This window comes from Megalobrama amblycephala, linkage group LG22 (genome assembly GCF_018812025.1).
Source record: "Megalobrama amblycephala isolate DHTTF-2021 linkage group LG22, ASM1881202v1, whole genome shotgun sequence".
In the NCBI taxonomy this organism is placed as follows: Eukaryota; Metazoa; Chordata; class Actinopteri; order Cypriniformes; family Xenocyprididae; genus Megalobrama; species Megalobrama amblycephala.
Window position 1 is genome coordinate 32,148,279 of NC_063065.1, and position 18,750 is coordinate 32,167,028.

Sequence of the window (18,750 nt, forward strand, 5' to 3'; positions counted from 1 at the left end):
GAAGTATAGCAAGCATAGGGAAAGTCAAAAAGTCACATGACAATCTTTTTTTAAATAAGCCCAGACATTAACAGCTTTATCTTTAACTGTAGAAGCTGCTAAACATTCAGACAACACAGACTTGTTCTTCATACACTTGTCTATGTTGCTGTTACAGGTCTATTACAGAGTCCTGCATGACAGATGACCCGCCAAATTCTATGTAACGGGTGGAATAATATTTACATGTGGGGTGAGGAGGGGACTCTGGATCCAATAGCCAAGACTATTCCAACTCAATTCGGTGCATTTGACAGCTGCTTTCAAATGGTCCCATGCTTATTTGTGTTCACGCTCTGTCTGAAGACCGTTAAAGGGTTAGTTCACCCAAAAATGAAAACTCTGTCATTTATTACTCACCCTCATGCCGTTCCACACCCGTAAGACCTTCGTTAATCTTCAGAACACAAATTAAGATATTTTAGTTGAAATCCGATGGCTCAGTGAGCATAGGGAGCAATGACATTTCCTCCCTCAAGATCCATTAATGTACTAAAAACATATTTAAATCAGTTCATGTGAGTTCAGTGGTTCAATATTAATATTATAAAGCCACGAGAATATTTTTTGTGCATCGATAAAAACAAAATAACAACTTATTTAGTGATGGCCGATTTCAAAACACTGCTTCAGGAAGCTTCGGTGCATTATGAATCAGCGTGTCAAATCAGCTGTTCGGAGCACCAAAGTCACGTGATTTCAGTAGTTTGGCTGTTTGACACGCGATCTGAATCATGATTCGACACACTGATTCATTTGTGCTCCGAAGCTTCCCGCATTGGCTTCTCCCTCCCTCGGCTCCACCAGAAACCATCGTCCTTGTGGCTCCACCAGGCACCCTCATCCCTTCACTTATCACTTATGCATATCCAAATAAAATGTAGATGTCTTATGGGAAATGGACAACTTATAGTCAGTATGTTGTGGTTAAACCATGTTTTTAACTGTTCTGCAACATACAAATGATCATAATTGCACATTTTTGTAAAAAAAAAAAATAAAAAATCAATTTTAGTGAGTTTAAAAGGTATTTACTATATAGACTCCATAAATGAATGGAGACAGACAAAACGGTAATAACATGATTAGTTTATTTACAAATTATTATATTCACATAATTTAGGTTTTGTTTTTATAATACAATTCATGGTAACACTTTATTTTACAGTGTCATTGTTACATATGTTACATGCAGTTACTATAAATTATGCATGATTAGATGCAACTAAACCAAACCAAACCCTAATCCTAACCCTATAGTAAGTACATGTAGTTAATTATTATTTCTCAGTACTTAAATGTATAATTACAGTGTAACAAAGACACCTTAAAATAAAGTGTAACCCAATTCATTTTTAAAAAGTTCTAGATATTACATTATTCAGTATTCATAGGGGTATTAACATTTTGTTCAAGTTAGTTTGTATGTACATTGTAGATGATGACGACGAAGCAAGGTAAATATTATTTTTTGGGGTTTTGTCAGACAGGACAGACATATGAGAGTACCATCTGGATCTCATTAGCAATGATAACAGGACCTGGGTGCAAATTTTCAGGTTGATAGTGACAGGAAGTCATCTGCCAGACATCGAAGTAGATTACTCCATCAATATCTCTGAACATCTCCTGCATCACCGTGTTCATCTGCATTACATACCAATCACTTTGAAAAATATTCTGTAAAAACAGATCAGAATCACAGTCATCAAAAAGAGCTTGCATGCACTACAATTTTTCTGGGTAAATGAAGCTTCCAGTGCACACATACAAACAAAACAACAAGACACTGAATAATATGATTAAAATATAAAAATGTATAAAGACATAGAATGGTTTGGAAAAACTACATTAACTGTATTGTTTGTATTTGTTGCTACTGTGTGTCTACTGGACATAAAACCCTGTACTTTTTTGTACTTTTGTCTTTGTATACATTTGAATTCGGTTACTCTTTTGTAAGGTGTCCGTGTTACAGTTCAATTTACATTTAAGTACAGAGTAATAATAATTAACTATATGTACGTACTATGTGGTTAGGGTTTGGTTTAGGGTTAGTTGCATATAATTATGCAGAATTTGGATGTATAGCAGGTTATACTCTTATTAACCATCTGATGTATGCTGATTATTTAGTTATTCTGTCTCCTTATGAATATTTATTAGAAAGCGAGCAAGAACTCTACACAAACTCCATAAATATTAACGCAAGACAATGAACTGAAGAAAACTGAGGGCTTAAATACACAGAGGAAGATCATTAACGAAACACGGAACAGGTGAGGACTAATCAGAAACCACGATAAATAATAATGAACTAGAACACAGGAAAAGGAAAAGGAAAACCAAGACTAGAAACTAAACATGACTGTGACAAATAGCTCTTTTTAGAGCTTACTGTACTTCACTTTATATAGCACACTTGGCGTAAATATAGTAAAGCTACAATGAAAAAACTTCAGGTGGCATTTTAATGATGCATTAAGAATCTTCCTTAAAGGGAGAGTTCACTCAAAAATTAAATTCTCTCATCATTTACTCACCCTCAATTTGTTCCAAACCTGTATGCATTTCTTATTTCTGCAACACAAAAGAAGATATTTCAAAGAATGTCGGTAACCAAACAGTTGATGGGACCCATTGACTTCCATAGTATTTTTTTTCCCCCATTCTATGGAAGTCAATGGGGTCCAAGAATAAAGTAATACCTCTCCTAACATGGAAAAAATAACAAATATATTACTTTTATCTAGTAGAAATAATAAAAAAAAAATGCCTAAAAGTGATTCACCCTCTTTATAAATCTCGACTACTTTGATTATGCTTTTATGATCCTTTTTAGCTTGACAGCCTTTAGTTCCCATCCACTTTCACTGTATAGAAGAGAGCTCAGACATTCTGCTTAACCTCTTATTCTGTTTCACAGATGAAATTCAGGTTTGGAATGACATGAGGATGAGTGAATGATGACAAATGTTCATTTTTCTTGTTGAACTCAAAACATTATCACAAGAAAACTAAAATAAGCAATTGTACCTTTACTCCTGCAGTGTTTCCAGACTTGATGATGACGGTAGTCTCTGGTGCACGACTCAGCAGTGCAACAACAGACTGACGGATTTTGGCCACTTCATGCACATAAAATGTTATTGGGTGAAACACCATGTGGGCAAAGATTGTAAAGACAATGACTGCATGAGGACCACCAGCTATTTCATCAATATCATTGCTGATATAATGCAGGTCAGTAATGGGCATTTTAGGAAATCGCAAAGGAACACCATGTAGCCTCCAGTGAACAATGATATTATTTTTCAACTCTACAGCCATCAGGGGTCCACTGGTAGGAGGAGTGTGGAGGTCCATTCTTTTTATGCCTAACAAAGATAAGTAAAACTTACATTAAACTCATTCTTTAATTAATTACTTGAACAGCTTTACAAAGTTGCTTTAAACTGTACACAGCAGCCCCCTAAAGTATATGGTTAACTTAAAAGGTTACACTTAAAAGGTTAGTTCACACAAAAATAAAAAAAAATTCTGTCATCATTTACAAACTAGGGATGTGCAACGATTAATCGCGATGAATCGTTTGCAAAATAAAAGTCTGTGTTTACGTAATATATGTGTGTGTTCTGTGTATAATTATTATGTATATATAAATACAGACACATACATGTATATATTTAAGAAAAATGTTAGATTTATATATTAAATATTTATATGTAATATATATATATATATATATATATATATATATATATATATATATATATATATATTTAAACATGCATATATTTCTTAAATTTATACATGTAGGCCTATGTGTGTATTTATATATATATATATATATATATATATATATATATATATATATATATACATACATACATACATAATAATTATACACAGAACACACATATATATTACGTAAACACAGACTTTTATTTTGCAAACGATTAATCGCGATTAATCGTTGCACATCCCTACAAACCCTCATGTCGTTCCAAACCCGTAAGGCTTTCATTCATCTTTGGAACACAAATGAAGATCTTTTTAATGAACTCTGAGATCTTTCTGTACTTCCATAGACAGCCATGCAACAAAACTTTTCACAAAACCTTTCCAAATGAATCAAGTCCAATTTTTCTGAAGAGACACAATCACTTAATAAGATAAACATATTGAATGTAGGCTTTTATTCACATATAAACATTGATCAGACTATGTATATACACTATTTACTTATTAAAGCAATTACAAAAACTGGGCAATAACTAGATACTACTAACCCTGAATCTACCCCTAAACCTTCTTAACCCATGTAGTTACCTAATATTTCCAGTACTTTTTGGGTAAGTACACTGTAAGTACACATACTGTAACAAAGTTTAACCAAAATATCTTCATTTGTGTTCCGAAGAAGAACGAAAGTCTTACAGGTTTGGAACGATATGATGGTGAATAAATGATAACAGAATTTTCATTTTTAAGTGAACTAACCCTTTAAGGGATACTAATTAATGTGCATGTCTCATTGCATTAGATACAACTTTTATACTTTTCACTTTTATAAGTCATTTTGGTAATGATATTTTGCATGTTTAAAATCTGATGAATGTTTTTTAATATGTTTTGCTTGAGAGGTGTGCAAATTAGTTTGATATTTTCATCTAATGCCGAGATACATCTTTGGATTGACTGTCCAAATACTTTGTGGGTCTCTGTATGTCAATTCCTTATTTAATATTATACATTCATGCTATCAAGTCTTAAATTAAATGACACTGACAACAAAGTCATTTCACTAAATAACTTGCCTGGCACTTTTGCTTCTAAAAACTCAAACCACTGCCTAATGGTAGAGTCTCCAAACAAGTAGACAATCTTGTTTTTAAGACAATTTCCCATTTGTGAAGAATTGAACTGTTGGTTGTTGCAAACAAAAGACTTCCAAACATCTTTCAGATAGAACCCTGCAGGAACTGTCATGCCAGATCTGCATCTCTCCATTGTGCCTGAAGCAAAGAAACATTTACTTAATTAGAATTTGCATAATTTTGAAAATCTTTTTATTCCATTTATTTGATTTCAGATGCAATCTCTCTTCTGATATGTGGTTAATGTAAGTTTGACCATTTCCTTTTTGGAAAAAAAAATTAAACGAAAAGCTGATTGCTTGTTTTTGTTTAGGAAAAAGGAAAACAAAAATTTTGCCTGATTTTTTTATTTGTTTATTGTGTACATATTGGTATGGCATATTTCGTTCACTGAAATGTTGCCTACATCTGCACGACTATATTTTATTTAAAGGTGTTATAGAGGATGTTTTGTTTTATACATTATTATACAATATTACTTGAAACTGTCTTTACTAACTGATAAAAAGACTATTTATTAGGTGCACTGAAAGGAATAATATCAATATACATCATCTGTGCACAAGGTAGGGCCTTAAAAACATCAGCCGATCATTGCGTAAACGATTGGCCCTCTGGCTTGTCAATCACAGCCATTACGTTCCTTGTGAGAGACGTGCGCGCTCCAGTAACTTTCCACAGGCGCCGCATGCAATGTTTTTGTCAGGAGTAACAACTGCAGATTATGAGTTACCTGTGGTGAGTCCGACATAATGAATCCACTAACATGACACAGCGAATGCCGGTGGTAAACAAACACTCGTGTTGCAATACTTGTGCACGAGTTTTGGGAGGCGTTCCCTCAAAATGAGCTGTGAACGAGGGGGGCTGTTCTTACGCATGCGCTCATTTCAAAAACTCACTAACAGTCTTTAGTTTCTCAGTCTTCGAAAACATCCTCTATAACACCTTTAAGTGTAAACACATTGGAGGTGCTGTACCAACTCTGACACAACAAAGGCTGTAAATAAGACATGGCAGTTTGACCAATAAGATTAAAGGGCAAGGTAATCTCATGAGTATTCATATGTATTTTTACGTAAGGTATGGAATGTATTTCGACCTCACTAGAACGTCACCACAGTCTTATCCTGAATGATGCCATTCTTCTGCCTGTCTTCGAGGTCTAATATCAACAAGGTGACTAACCTTAGGGGTGTTACGGTTGGCTGCAGGAAGGAGCACAGACGAGGAGCATAAATCCAAATACTAGTTTAATAACGTAATCCACAGGTTAACAGGCACAGAGAAGCAACACAACTTGCAATAACGGTGAACGGACAAAGACTGAGTGAACAGGGGGAAACTAAATAGCAAACATAACAAGGTTGATTAATGAGACACAGGTGATACAAATGAACTAATGATGACGGCGGGAAACAGAACATGTGATCATAGAACACAAACAGAAAGTCCATAAACTGAAAACTGAAAACTGAAACTAAACAGACTGTGACAAGGGGTGGCTATTAAATAACATCTGGATGAACCAACCACTTCCTCTTTGAATTCTTGCCTCATCTGAGACCAGATCAGTAGATTGCATTTAAGCTTAATTACAAGAGATATTGCAATTCCAATCCGTCGTGTTTTTGTGCAGGTTCTTTATGACCCTGATGATTGTTGTGAAATTCTCCATATTTATATATCTTGGCGCATCGTTGGAACGCACAGATGTTCTTTAGTTCTATAGCTTAAAGGTGTTGCAGACTTGTTTGTTTTTCAACACTGACACCAGAAACAAAAAGCACAAGAAAATAAAAAAAAAATCTAATTAAAAAAAAATGTAATACAATGGTACATTTATATCATAACACGTGATACATGTTAAACCAGGTTATACAGAAAACAAGACTGTTAGGATCAGTTTCCTTCAAAAATCCCATAAAAGAATCACCTTTCAGTCCTTCACGAGTAAAGAGCACTCCAAGTTGACTGTGTGATGTCGCACGTAGAAGTAGAATCACGTAGAATCAGTCTCTCGCTAATGCGATGCAAACAACAACGCAATGAAAGCTCCAGCTGCAGCGTCAAGTCTCACTCGTGCGATGAACCAACAGCAACGCAATGAAAACGCCATGTGTAGCAGCGAGTTTTACTGTAGCGGCCCTCCGGCGTCGAAGAAAAGAGGCAGAGAGTTTTTGACGGGTGCTTTCGATTTATTCTTCTTAGATGCAATAAACTTCATTGCTGAAGTATTCGTTGTCTCAATTCTTTGTTGCAAATTCTCTCCATGCATCATAACAATAGCTTCACAGCATCATAACACCAGTTAGCACCAATTGGCACCAAACAGCACTGACTAGCACCGTAAAACTACAAAGAAAACAAATAAAGAAACATAAATAAAGAAAAATACAGCATTCACAATAAACAAACATTAACTACACATTTGACATTGTTCAAATTAATCAACCGTATCACACCAACAAAATACATGGAAAACAAACATAACATACCTCGCTCTGCTTGCCAAAGGGACACTAAAGTTTAAACCATTTTCCCGAACTCGAGAACAAACGTGCACTACTCTTACTCCGTTCACTTATATCCTCTAAGTTTAGTGCTCCCTCTAGTGGTGGCGCCAAGCAAAGCGATTTAAAGGGAAAGGCCATTACACATACTTTGAAAAACTTTTCAGGTTTTCCTTTAACAATATATGCAGGTTTTTCCAAAGCCAAAGAATAAGACAATTCCTGCAATATCAGGACTCCCCGGTGAGGCGTTTAACACTAAAACCTCTGGGGTGGCCTCCGGGCCAACAGCGGGCTCTGGAACGGACTCACTGACTGGAGTGGACTCGCTGGCTGGAGCAGGCCCTGGAGCGAAACCACTGGCTGGAGCGGGCCTGGACTGCTCTGGACCGTGGTCACCAGACCCTACGTGCATTCTCCAAGCACGCAAAACTGCCAAGACATAAGAGACAAAGACAGATTTCTTGGCCATGTCAGGACTCACCAGAAGGGCGTTTGACACCAAAACCTCTGGGGTGACCTCCGGGCCAACAGCTGGAACGGACTCACTGGCTGGAACGGACTCACTGACGGGAGCGGGTGCTGGAGGTCTCTGTACCACACTGTCCTTGCGAAGGTACAAATAATGGGCGAAATTCCAGAAGGAAAGGTTTATGAATGGTGGTTTATGTCACGGGAAATCACAGAAACAGGCAAGGAGATCCAAGTGCAGCTTTTTATTGAGGGTAATCCATAAACAGCGTCGTCCAAGCAAAGATTCAGTTCAAGGTCCTTCTGTTTGGTCTTTCTCTATTTCCAAGGGTTTTCACCAGGGTTGTTTCAGCAGCCCTTCGTCATCTTCCAAGCCAAGTCATGAGGGACATGGAAACAGTGCTCCAACATGCCCAATTTCTCAGTCTCAAAGGAAATTGGGAGAAGAGCAATGTAAGTCCCCGACAACAGATCGTGTTTGCGACAGCCACACACACAACTATTCATATGCTCTGACAAGAAGTGTGCAGGAAAGCCTGTGTCTAAGCAACGATTGTCTTGGATAGTATATACAACTTCACATGTGTACTCTAGTCAAAATCTACCTATCCCATGTGATCTGGTTACTCATTCTACCAGAAGCATGGATACTTCTTGGGTGGCACTTAAGGGGGCAGCACTCTCAGACATCCTCTTGGAGCACTCTTTGCATGTTCACAAGATTTTATAGGATTAATGTGACAAATCCAGTCTCTCTGGGGTCGGGTGTTTTATCTACTGCTAAATTGCCGAGGGAGGGAAACGGTACTAGTCTATTGTGACCCTGGTGGTATTAGTCATGCAGGGTAAGACTGTGAGGTCGAAATACATCTTAAGTTATGTATCAGGATAAGATTCTCAGCAATTAATAACTTAAATTCTGCTCTGCACCTCATACAAAACTTTTATATACCAACAGAGAGAGCTGCAACTGCAACACATCATCATGTGAACTACTTTTGGTACACCTTTTGACATTTCCACTTGTCTGTCTCTTATGTTTTTCTTAATAACTCTACATATTGTTAAGAAATGGTTATAGGTAGTTTTAGAAACAGGGGTAGGATTAGCATTAGTTTTAATAAAAGTGTAATTTTCCTAAACATTTCTGTCCATTAGGTTTTATATATTCTTTTTATATCCTCTATAAAATGGTTATGTTTGGATTTGGGGGTACGGTTAAAGGATCTACAATTTATCTATAAAATGGTAAAAGGGCAATTATACAAATATCTTTACAATATAAAAGATTTGTAAATATTTTACATTTCCTTAGCTGTAAATATGTAATAATGTTTACATTTAAAGGGGACCTATTATGCAAAATTCAATTTCGCATGGTGTTTGGACATAAATGTGTGTTGGCAGTGTATGTACACAACCACCCTATAATGATAAAAATCCAAACACTTCTTTTTTTTTAATCCCCATAAATCATAAGCAGTGTCTCAGAACAAATTGTTTCCAGATCCATGGCAGTGGGATGTCACATTAGCCACAGGCCCCATCCATGAATGTTGACAGACACTGCCGTTTTAACATAGAACCGCCCTGAGTGAGTTCACAACAAGTTGTACATAGTCCGACATTGCTGCACTGACGAGAATGTCTCCCAAGTGAAACCGAAATTAGTTTATGTCTGTGCGAATCACTTCACACCGGACTGCTTTGTGAACAAATGTCAAAACTAAGGGACAATACAAAACAGAGACTAAAATTTTTGTTACTCAAGGATAGATAAATACAATCTGTTGGTGATCCAGCTTACAGCCTCCAGAGTGATACTGGATATGACAGTAATTAAGGTGAGAGCACTTTATTACAGTTTATCGGAGTTTAGCTCGTGAAGCTCCGCCCTTTTAGGCTGAGTGCAGCAGCTCATCTGCATTTAATGGGCACACACTGAAACGGCGCGTTTTTGCTCAACCCCCAAAAGTGGCAATTTGAACATGCTATAAAAAAAATTATCTGTGGGGTATTTTGAGCTAAAACTTCACATACACACTCTGGGGACATTTTACATCTTATAAAAGGGGACATAATAGGTCCCCTTTAAATGTTGTCAATACGTCCATATTGTATGTTTCAGCATCTATAATACGTACAATACATTTTGCACCTAAAGATGTTACATATTGATGGCTGGAAAAGGACAATGTTGCCCATGTGAGCAAACTAAATATTCAAACCAATTTGTAAACAAACAAACAAACAAACAAACAAACAAAACCCAGAATACTCAGTTACAGCTTTTTAAAAAAAAAAAATAAAAAAAACTTTTTCCTTTCTTGTTAATCTTTTCCAAACAGGAAATGAAATGGTCAAAATGTAAACGGATCATATGTAAACGTACCAATGCCTGCAGGGTTGGGAAGAACATTTAATATTTTTTTGTCTCCAGCAATAGCCACATTTGTTAATTTCCTGTGAAATAATATTTTCCTTAGAAATAATAATAATAATAATAATAATAATAATTCAATTATTTTTTTTAAATTTCAACATTTTTTTTAAAATTCAATTTGAATCTTTTCCCACTTACTTTGTAAGAAGTTGCTTCTCAAAAGGATTTAATGGGTTTTGAAAACTTCCTTTTGAGTGATGAACCAGGTTGTCACAAGAAAGTTTCTTCGGTCTCTCACATTGCCACACCGTCCCTGTTTTTATATCCTTATACTCACAGCAGCAGTCGCCTTTCCTCCAACTTCCATCTGCACCCCACTTAAGATTACACTGTACAACTTCACTGATCCTGTTTTTATTGGGTCCTGGCCCTTCAAAGTGGCCATTATAGTGGCTGCGTGGGAAGGAGGACTCCCTGTATTTATTTAGAATCTGCACAGCCTCACTGGAGTGCTCTAGACGTACATAAACTTGTGCCTGACCTTCCCAGGGCAGAAGAAGAGCAACAGAGTAAGTCCCATTACGGTGATCCACAACCTCCCCGTACACACTCGCCTTCAAGAAGAATGGAGAAGGTTAAGTGTAATGCAGAAAACTAATGTCTGCAGGTAAAGCAAGCTTATAAACCTAAACATTATATTATATATATATATATATATATATATATATATATATATATATATATATATATATATGAGATATATTTTGTAAATAAACCAATTAACAGGCAAATGCTGACAAATGTCAGTGTACTTTTTTGTATAAAAATTGATTATAAAATAATATACAGTACATTATAAAATAAACACACCTTGAGCATTGAATTGAATAGTTTTGCTTTGAAGAAATCTCCTCCATATCTTTTCAGGTTCTTGTTGTGGTCTCTGGCTGTGATGGTAACAGAGATCTTTTCTCCCACTTTGTAACTCTCCTTGAGTCCCACAATAGAGAATGTTGAGTGGACTGGACTTGTGCTCTGATTCAGCTGAGTGATTTCTTGATCTGGACCGTGCCAGTCCAGAGCCTTCTGTAGCCTTTCCCATTCCTCTTCACTGATTCCCATGTCAAGAGCAGATATTGTGGATGAATTATTATTTTGAAGAACTTGTTTAGGTCTGGGGGGCTGAAATAGTCTTATTTGGATCCCACCATTCAATCCCCATAGAGCCTGAGAGAGGACCAGGATATCAATCACACTAAATTCCATTCTGTTTAATGTTCATTATGAATAAAGATACTTTCTGGATAATACTAGAAAAGTTAGTATCACTTTATTTTACAGTCCTGTTCCCCATGAACTTATGTACTTATGATAGTAATTGTAATAACTGGGTAATAACTAGGTACTAACCCTGAACCTACCCCTAAACCTAACCTTAACCCATTTACTTACCTTATATTACCCAGTACTTTCTTGGATAAGTATACTGTAAGTACATGTAAGTGCACGTACTGTAAATAAAGTGCAAAGAGTTGCCTTTACACAACAAGTCAATAGGGAATGGCAAAGGGAACTGAGTTCTCATCAAGTTGGCTGTATGTCAGACATTTAACTTGCTTCCCTACTACTAAAATAAATCGAGAATACTTCCACCAGTTAGAGAGTCAAGACAAGCAAAATGTGCCAAAACAGCTCTTTAGCTCCGCCCATGAAGCACTGAAAATGATGTAATCGAGTTGATTTGACTTGACATTTGATATTCAACAGTATTCTTGACATTTATTCAACAGTGCTTTTGATCTGCCTGCATTGACACTATTCTTTAAGAGCTGCTGTGCAGCCAAAATTTATGTACCAGTTATCAATGTAAAGCTGCTTTGACACAATCTGCATTGTAAAAAGCGCTATATAAATAAAGGTGACTTGACTTGACCACCCATGAGTGGGGCGGTCCTAAGGGAGTGTCAAATTTGCCTCCAAACATACTGCATGTTATTACCCTTGATAGCAAATACATTATATTATATTATATTATATTATATTATATTATATTATATTATAAGAAAATACTGAGGTCATTATAAAATGCAATTTTATAATCTTCAAACAACTTTCATCTGCTTTGGGGCCCTAACCTATCATAACTATACCTGTAGTATTACATCATAATAGTGTAGGGGGAGGGGGGAATTATAATATATAGTATATAATATAATATAATAAAGCCATTAATATAATAAGCCATTTTTTGTCCATTTTTTATGCCAATCATAAAATTTTATGGTGATTTGCACATTTTTCCATAGACGAGCAATAGGTATTCCAGATGGAGCTTCAGCAGAGGGGGGGTCGGGGGTGATGGGGGGTATTGTTTTATTTAAAGAGCTATTTGAGTAGTCAATGAAGAAACATAAAGTACCTGATACATAAAAATTTGAAAATAAAATCATTCTGGAGGTTTTTAATTGCTGGGGTCAAATAGACCCCAGTGGTAAACCGCCGTCGCTGGTTTTTGAGGATAATAGGAGGGCTAAATTGAGATGTATGATTTGAATTGACATTTAAAATGTACAGGTGCTGGTCATATAATTAGAATATCGTGGAAAAAGTTCATTTTTTTATTGTAAATTATTTTTAAAAATGAAACTTTCATATATTCTAGATTCCCTACATGTAAAGTAAAACATTTCAAAAGATTTTTTTTTTTTTTTTTTTAAATTGATGATTAGAGCGTACAGCTCATGAAAGTCCAAAATCCAGTATCTCAAAATATTAGAATATTTCCTAAGATCAATCAAAAAATGGATTTTCAAAACAGAAAATTTCAAGTTCTTTAAAGTATGTTCATTTGTACACTCAATACTTGGTCGGCAGCACATATTACAGCAAATTACTTGCTCCTAGCACAAATTACAGCATCAGTGAAGTGTGGCATGGAAGTGATCAGCCTGTGGCACTGCTGAGGCACTATTGAGCCTTCAGATCATCTGTATATTGTTGAATCGACTGTTTCTCATCTTTCTCTTGAAAATATTCCATAGATTCAGGGGTCAAGCATGTTGGCTGGCCAATAAAACACAGTAATATCATGGTCAGCAAACCACTTGGAAGTGGTTTTTGCACTGTGGGCAGGTGCTAAAGTCCTGCTGGAAAAGGAAATCAGCATCTCCATAAAGCTTGTCAGCAGATGGAAGCATAAAGTGCTCCAAAATCTCCTGGAAGATGGCTGCATTGACTTTACACTTGATAAAACACAATGAACCAACACCAGCAGACGTCATGGCTCCCCCAAATCATTACTGACTTCAGAAACTTCCCACTAGACTTCAAGCAGCTTGGATTCTGTGCCTCTCCAGTCTTCCTTCAGACTCTGGGACCATGATTTCAACATGAAATGCAAAATTTACTTTTATCTGAAAAGAGGACTTTCGACCACTGTTCACTGTCTAGTTCTTTTTCTCCTTAGCCCATGTAAGATGCTTCTGATGTTGTTTCTGTTTCAGAAGTGGCTTGGTAGTCCTTTTCCTGAAGATGTCAGAGTGTGGTGACTCTTGATGCGCTGACTCCGGCTTCATTCGACTCATTGTGAAGCTCTCCCAAGTGTTTGAATCGGCTTTACTTGACAGTATTTTCAAGCTTGTGGTCATCTCTGATGCTTGTGCACCTTTGCCTACCCAATTTCTTCCTTCTAGTCAACTTTGCATTTTATATGCTTTGATACATCACTTTGTAAACAGCCACCACATTGACCACATGACCTTCTGTGACTTACTTTCTTTGTGGAGGCCGTCAATGATTGTCTCCTGGACCATTGCCAAGTCAGCAGTCTTCCCCATTAGTGTGGTTTCAAAGAACAAGAGATACCCGGAATTTATACTGTAGGGATGGTCATTTAATGAAACTCAAATGTAAATATTCTAATATTTTGAGATACTGGATTTTGGGCTTTCATTAGCTGTACGCGCTAATGAACAAATAAAAAAAAAAAAAAAAAAAAAAAAAAACTTTTGAAATGTTTTACTTTACATGTAGGGAATCTAGTATAAATGAAAGTTTAATTTTTTAAAAATAATTTACAATAAAAACATTTTTTCACGATATTCTAATTATATGACCAGCACATGTATTCTCAGTTCAGTTTAGCATGCATACAAACCTGTCCTGTCAGGGAGAAATAAATTGCATATTTAACAATTATTTTTATGTTTGATTTTTACTGTATACATTTTCTTATGAACTTACCAGACAGGATGATGTCCAAAGAAAACATGCCAGTAGTAATAAATATTCTCTTAACCTGCAGACTGAAAATATACAGAAATTATCAATTTCCAACTCCTTCAAAACATAAAACCACACATAATATGACAAATATAATCATGTTCATAAACTACCTGGTGGATTTGATGTCTTTGTGGATGGTATGACCATGGTATGACCTAAGTCTGTTCTCCTAGAATAATTTTACGTCCACTTGTGAGTGAAATACATTCACATGACTTCAAACAAATGTCCTGTTAAACTGCCACAGTGCTCTGAAAATGAGGTGGTCCCACAAATTACATGACACTCAGTTGAAAGAACACTATAATGTTTAGGCACTTTGTTTGATTTGATCACCATTAGATGCTAACTTCTTTTCAAATAGTGAAGATATTCTGGCTATGGGAACAACAAAATTCAGTAATTATTTTTTTCCTGTTTAGTCAAAAACAACTACAATAACAACAAAAACCCCTTAAACTTACAGATGAGAAGATATTTGGAAACTGTCAGCACACAGGGAAATATGATCCAGGATGTAGGTGATAATAATTAACCAAGATATTCAAACTGGTTTGTTTCATTAGAGGCAACTGCAAAAGTCTCATTGTCTTGTGTTTCTTCTATGAGAAGATATAAGAAGAAAAATACAAAATGTCTGTATTAGGGTTAAATCCTACAGAAACTGCTGATTTTTATTCAAGATCAATCTGCATTTCTTAAATAATGACCGGTGGATTATTTAACATTTCAATAGGAATACATTTTTTCTAAGTAATTTATTCCTGTGATCAAAGCTGAATTTTCAGCATCATTACTCCAGTCTTCAGTGTCACATGATCCTTTAGAAATCATTCTAATATGATGATTTGCTGCTCAAGAAACATTTCTTATTAGTATCAATGTTGAAAACAGTTGTGTACTTTTTTTTTTAGGATTCCTTGATGAATAGAAAGTTCAAAAGAACAGCATTTCTCTGAAATACAAAGCTTTTGTAACATTATACACTACCGTTCAAAAGTTTGGGGTCATTAAGAATGTTTTTTTTTTTTTTTTTAAAGAAATTAATACTTTTATTCAGCAAGGATGCATTAAATCGATCAAAAGTGACAGTAAAGACATTTATAATGTTACAAAATAAACGCTGTTCTTTTGAACTTTCTATTCATCAAAGAATCCTGAAAAAATATATTGTACTCAAATATTTTGTACAATTGTACACAACAAATGTTTCTTGAGCAGCAAATCATCATATTAGAATGATTTCTGAAGGATCATGTGACACTGAAGACTGGAGGAATGATGCTGAAAATTCAGCTTTGCCAACACAAGAATAAATTACATTTTAAAATATTTTAAAATAGAATAAAACAAAAAATGCAGCCTTGGTGAACAGACAAAACTTCTTTTAAAATCATTAGAAATCTTACCGATCCCAAACTTTTGAATAGTAGTGTGTATATACACGTCACAATCTCAATTTACGTTTCATACTGACTTTAAAAGTTTATATTTTGTTGGTTTCAATAATCAAATTAAATGAGGAAAAATACCTGACGTGTTACGGAGGGACTGCAACGAGAGGCGTGCGGATCCATATGCAAAGCTTTATTCCAAAACAGTTAAAAACAGGCAAGGGTCTGACAATGGCATGCAGGTATTTGAGGGCAAGACAGAAGAGTAATCCAGGGACAAGCGTTGTCATTCTGTGGCAAACAATATCCAGGAGGGCTAGGCTAAAGGATAATCCAGGGAAAACAGGCAATAGTCCAAGAGAGGTGCAAACAGAGTCCAAAGGGCAAGATGAGAGAGAAGTCCATAATCAGGAAATCAGGTAATCAGGAAACAGGCAATCAGAAAACAAGATGGGACTAGACTTTGACTAGAAATAAAAACTCAAACAAGGACTGGGAACTGGCTCTGTAAAGTAGCTACGCTAAACAGCATAAACGCTAAACAATACTCGGCCGTGACAGAGAGAAAGTCCATGGCTTATGTAGGGTTTGTGATTGGCTACAGTCGTGTGTAATCAGTGCAATGGATGATGGGAAATGTAGTCCAGGGTGAAGTGCAACAGTTAGTGTAGTGCAAGAGTCCATGCTAAACAAAAGACACATAACTGGGATCATGACATAGCCCCCCTTCAAAGGAACGGCTTCCAGACCAGACACTCCTAAATACCAAAAGTCCAGGAGGGAGGCGGACCAGGGGGCGGAATGGAGGGCCAGGTCCCTGGAGAAGGCGGCGGCCTGGAGACTGAGGCAGGGCAGATGGCCAGAGTGGAGTGGGCTGGACAGATGGCCAGGGCGGAACAGGCTGGACATGCGGCCTTGCAGACGGGCTTAATGATCCCCATGGCAGAGCAGATGACGACCACAGCAGTGCAGACGGGCTTGAAGACCCCCACGGCAGAGCAGATGACCACCACAGCAGTGCAGACGGGCTTGAAGATCCCCAAGGCAGAATAAATGGAGCAGAAGACCCCCAGGCCAGAGCAGACGGAGCAGGAGACCACCACGAAAACTTAGTTAAGAGAGACAGGCAGTGCATTGACAGCATCAGAGATCAAGGCAGGGAACACAGAAAGTTCATCAGTGATCTCCCTGGTGACTACCGAATGGGCAGACAGTTCATAAACCGGCTTACTGACTGAAAACGGACAGGCGGACAGTTCCAAATCTGGCTTATTGACTGAAACTGGACAAGGCAGTTCATAAACCATTTCACAGACTAAAGCTAGACAGGAAGTCAGTTCACAAACAGATTCATGAATTGAGTTGGGATAGACTGACAGAATCAAAATTGGGTGTGTTAACTGAAAATGGACTGACAGATTGTTCAAAATTAGACATATTACTTGAAATTAGTGGACAGACAGATAATTCAGGAACAGATTCATGGGTTGACACTATATGGACAGGCCGTTCATTATTTAACTTTTTGACTGAGACTGGCAAGACACATAGTTCAGAATTAGACACACTTGGAGTAATAGAGCTAGTAGAAAGTTTCTGAATGGTCTCGATGACAGTGACAGGGGTAACAGGAAAGACATGGAGTGCATTTATAATTTCTGTGCTCAGGACAGGCAGGTTTAAGGGTTCAAAGGCAGATCTTTGGGCTGTAACAGACAGTTCACAATCAACCCCCATGGCTGGTTCAGGACAAAAGTTAATGGACAGGCCAGGCAGAGAGTTCACAGACAGCCTCCACAGCCGTGACAGGACGAGAAGAGAGTTCACAGATGGCCTCCATAGCCGTGACAGGTTCTGCAGCATATGCCGCCACCTCTAGGGAAATTGCAGTGGGTGCCGCTACTATCGGACGTTCTGCAGCATAAGCTGCCACATCTGGAGATTCAGCGGTGGAGTACGCGGCCCAGAAACACCATAAAGCAACCCCCATTATGGGGAGTGCTGCGGACAGGGGAATCAGTTCAGGAGCAGAAGGGCTAGAGTGAGCTGATTTGGGGACACCAGTGACGCGTGCAGACACCAGCAGTGTATCCCTCAAACTGGATGCCAGACTGGGATGCCGAAGGACTGACTTCAAAGATCTGGGTGCAACAGACAGGACATGACAAGACTCTGGATGATCAGCTGTGACGGGACATGACTCTGGAAGATCTCCTGAACCGGGACAACGCTCTGGATCATAGGAGTCATGGTGATGCTCTAGAAGATCAGACAAGACATAACGAGGCCCTAATAGATCATCTGAGATGTGATGGCTCTGGAAGATCTGCTGAGATATGACAGGGCTCTGGAAGATCTGCTGAGACGTGACGAGGCTCTGGAAGATCTGCTGAGAGATGTGACAAGGCTCTGGAAAATCTGCTGAGACGTGACGAGGCTCTGGAAGATCTGCTGAAGTGTGACGAGGCTCTGGAAAATCTGCTGAGACGTGACGAGGCTCTGGAAGATCTGCTGAAGCGTGACGAGGCTCTGGAAGACCTGCTGAGATGTGACGAAATTCTCGAAGTGCAGCTGTGACTTGACTTGACTCATGACGATCAGCTGTGACTTGACTTGATTCATGAAGATCAGCTGTGACTTGACATGACTCAGGAATGGCAGCTGTGACATGACGGGGCATTATCATCACCATCATTTTGCGAACGGGCTCCGCTGTTGACGCCATTATGTAAGCACGCTCTGGTGCGGCAGCCATTACTGGCCCGAACGTGATATCGCGTTCCTCC

General features: G+C 37.6%; 1 protein-coding gene across 1 annotated transcript; it reads right to left on the reverse strand.

Annotated features, from left to right (window-relative positions):
- Positions 1 to 1,331: 1,331 nt before the first annotated feature.
- Positions 1,332 to 11,704, reverse strand: LOC125258499 (NXPE family member 3-like). Its single transcript, XM_048175464.1, has 6 exons — positions 11,157 to 11,704; positions 10,485 to 10,900; positions 10,296 to 10,366; positions 4,860 to 5,057; positions 3,076 to 3,416; positions 1,332 to 1,719 (listed from the first exon to the last, which is right to left on the reverse strand). Exons 1-6 carry the CDS (start codon positions 11,550 to 11,552, stop codon positions 1,522 to 1,524), a joined length of 1,620 nt encoding a protein of 539 aa, XP_048031421.1. The 5' UTR covers positions 11,553 to 11,704; the 3' UTR covers positions 1,332 to 1,521.
- Positions 11,705 to 18,750: the final 7,046 nt, after the last annotated feature.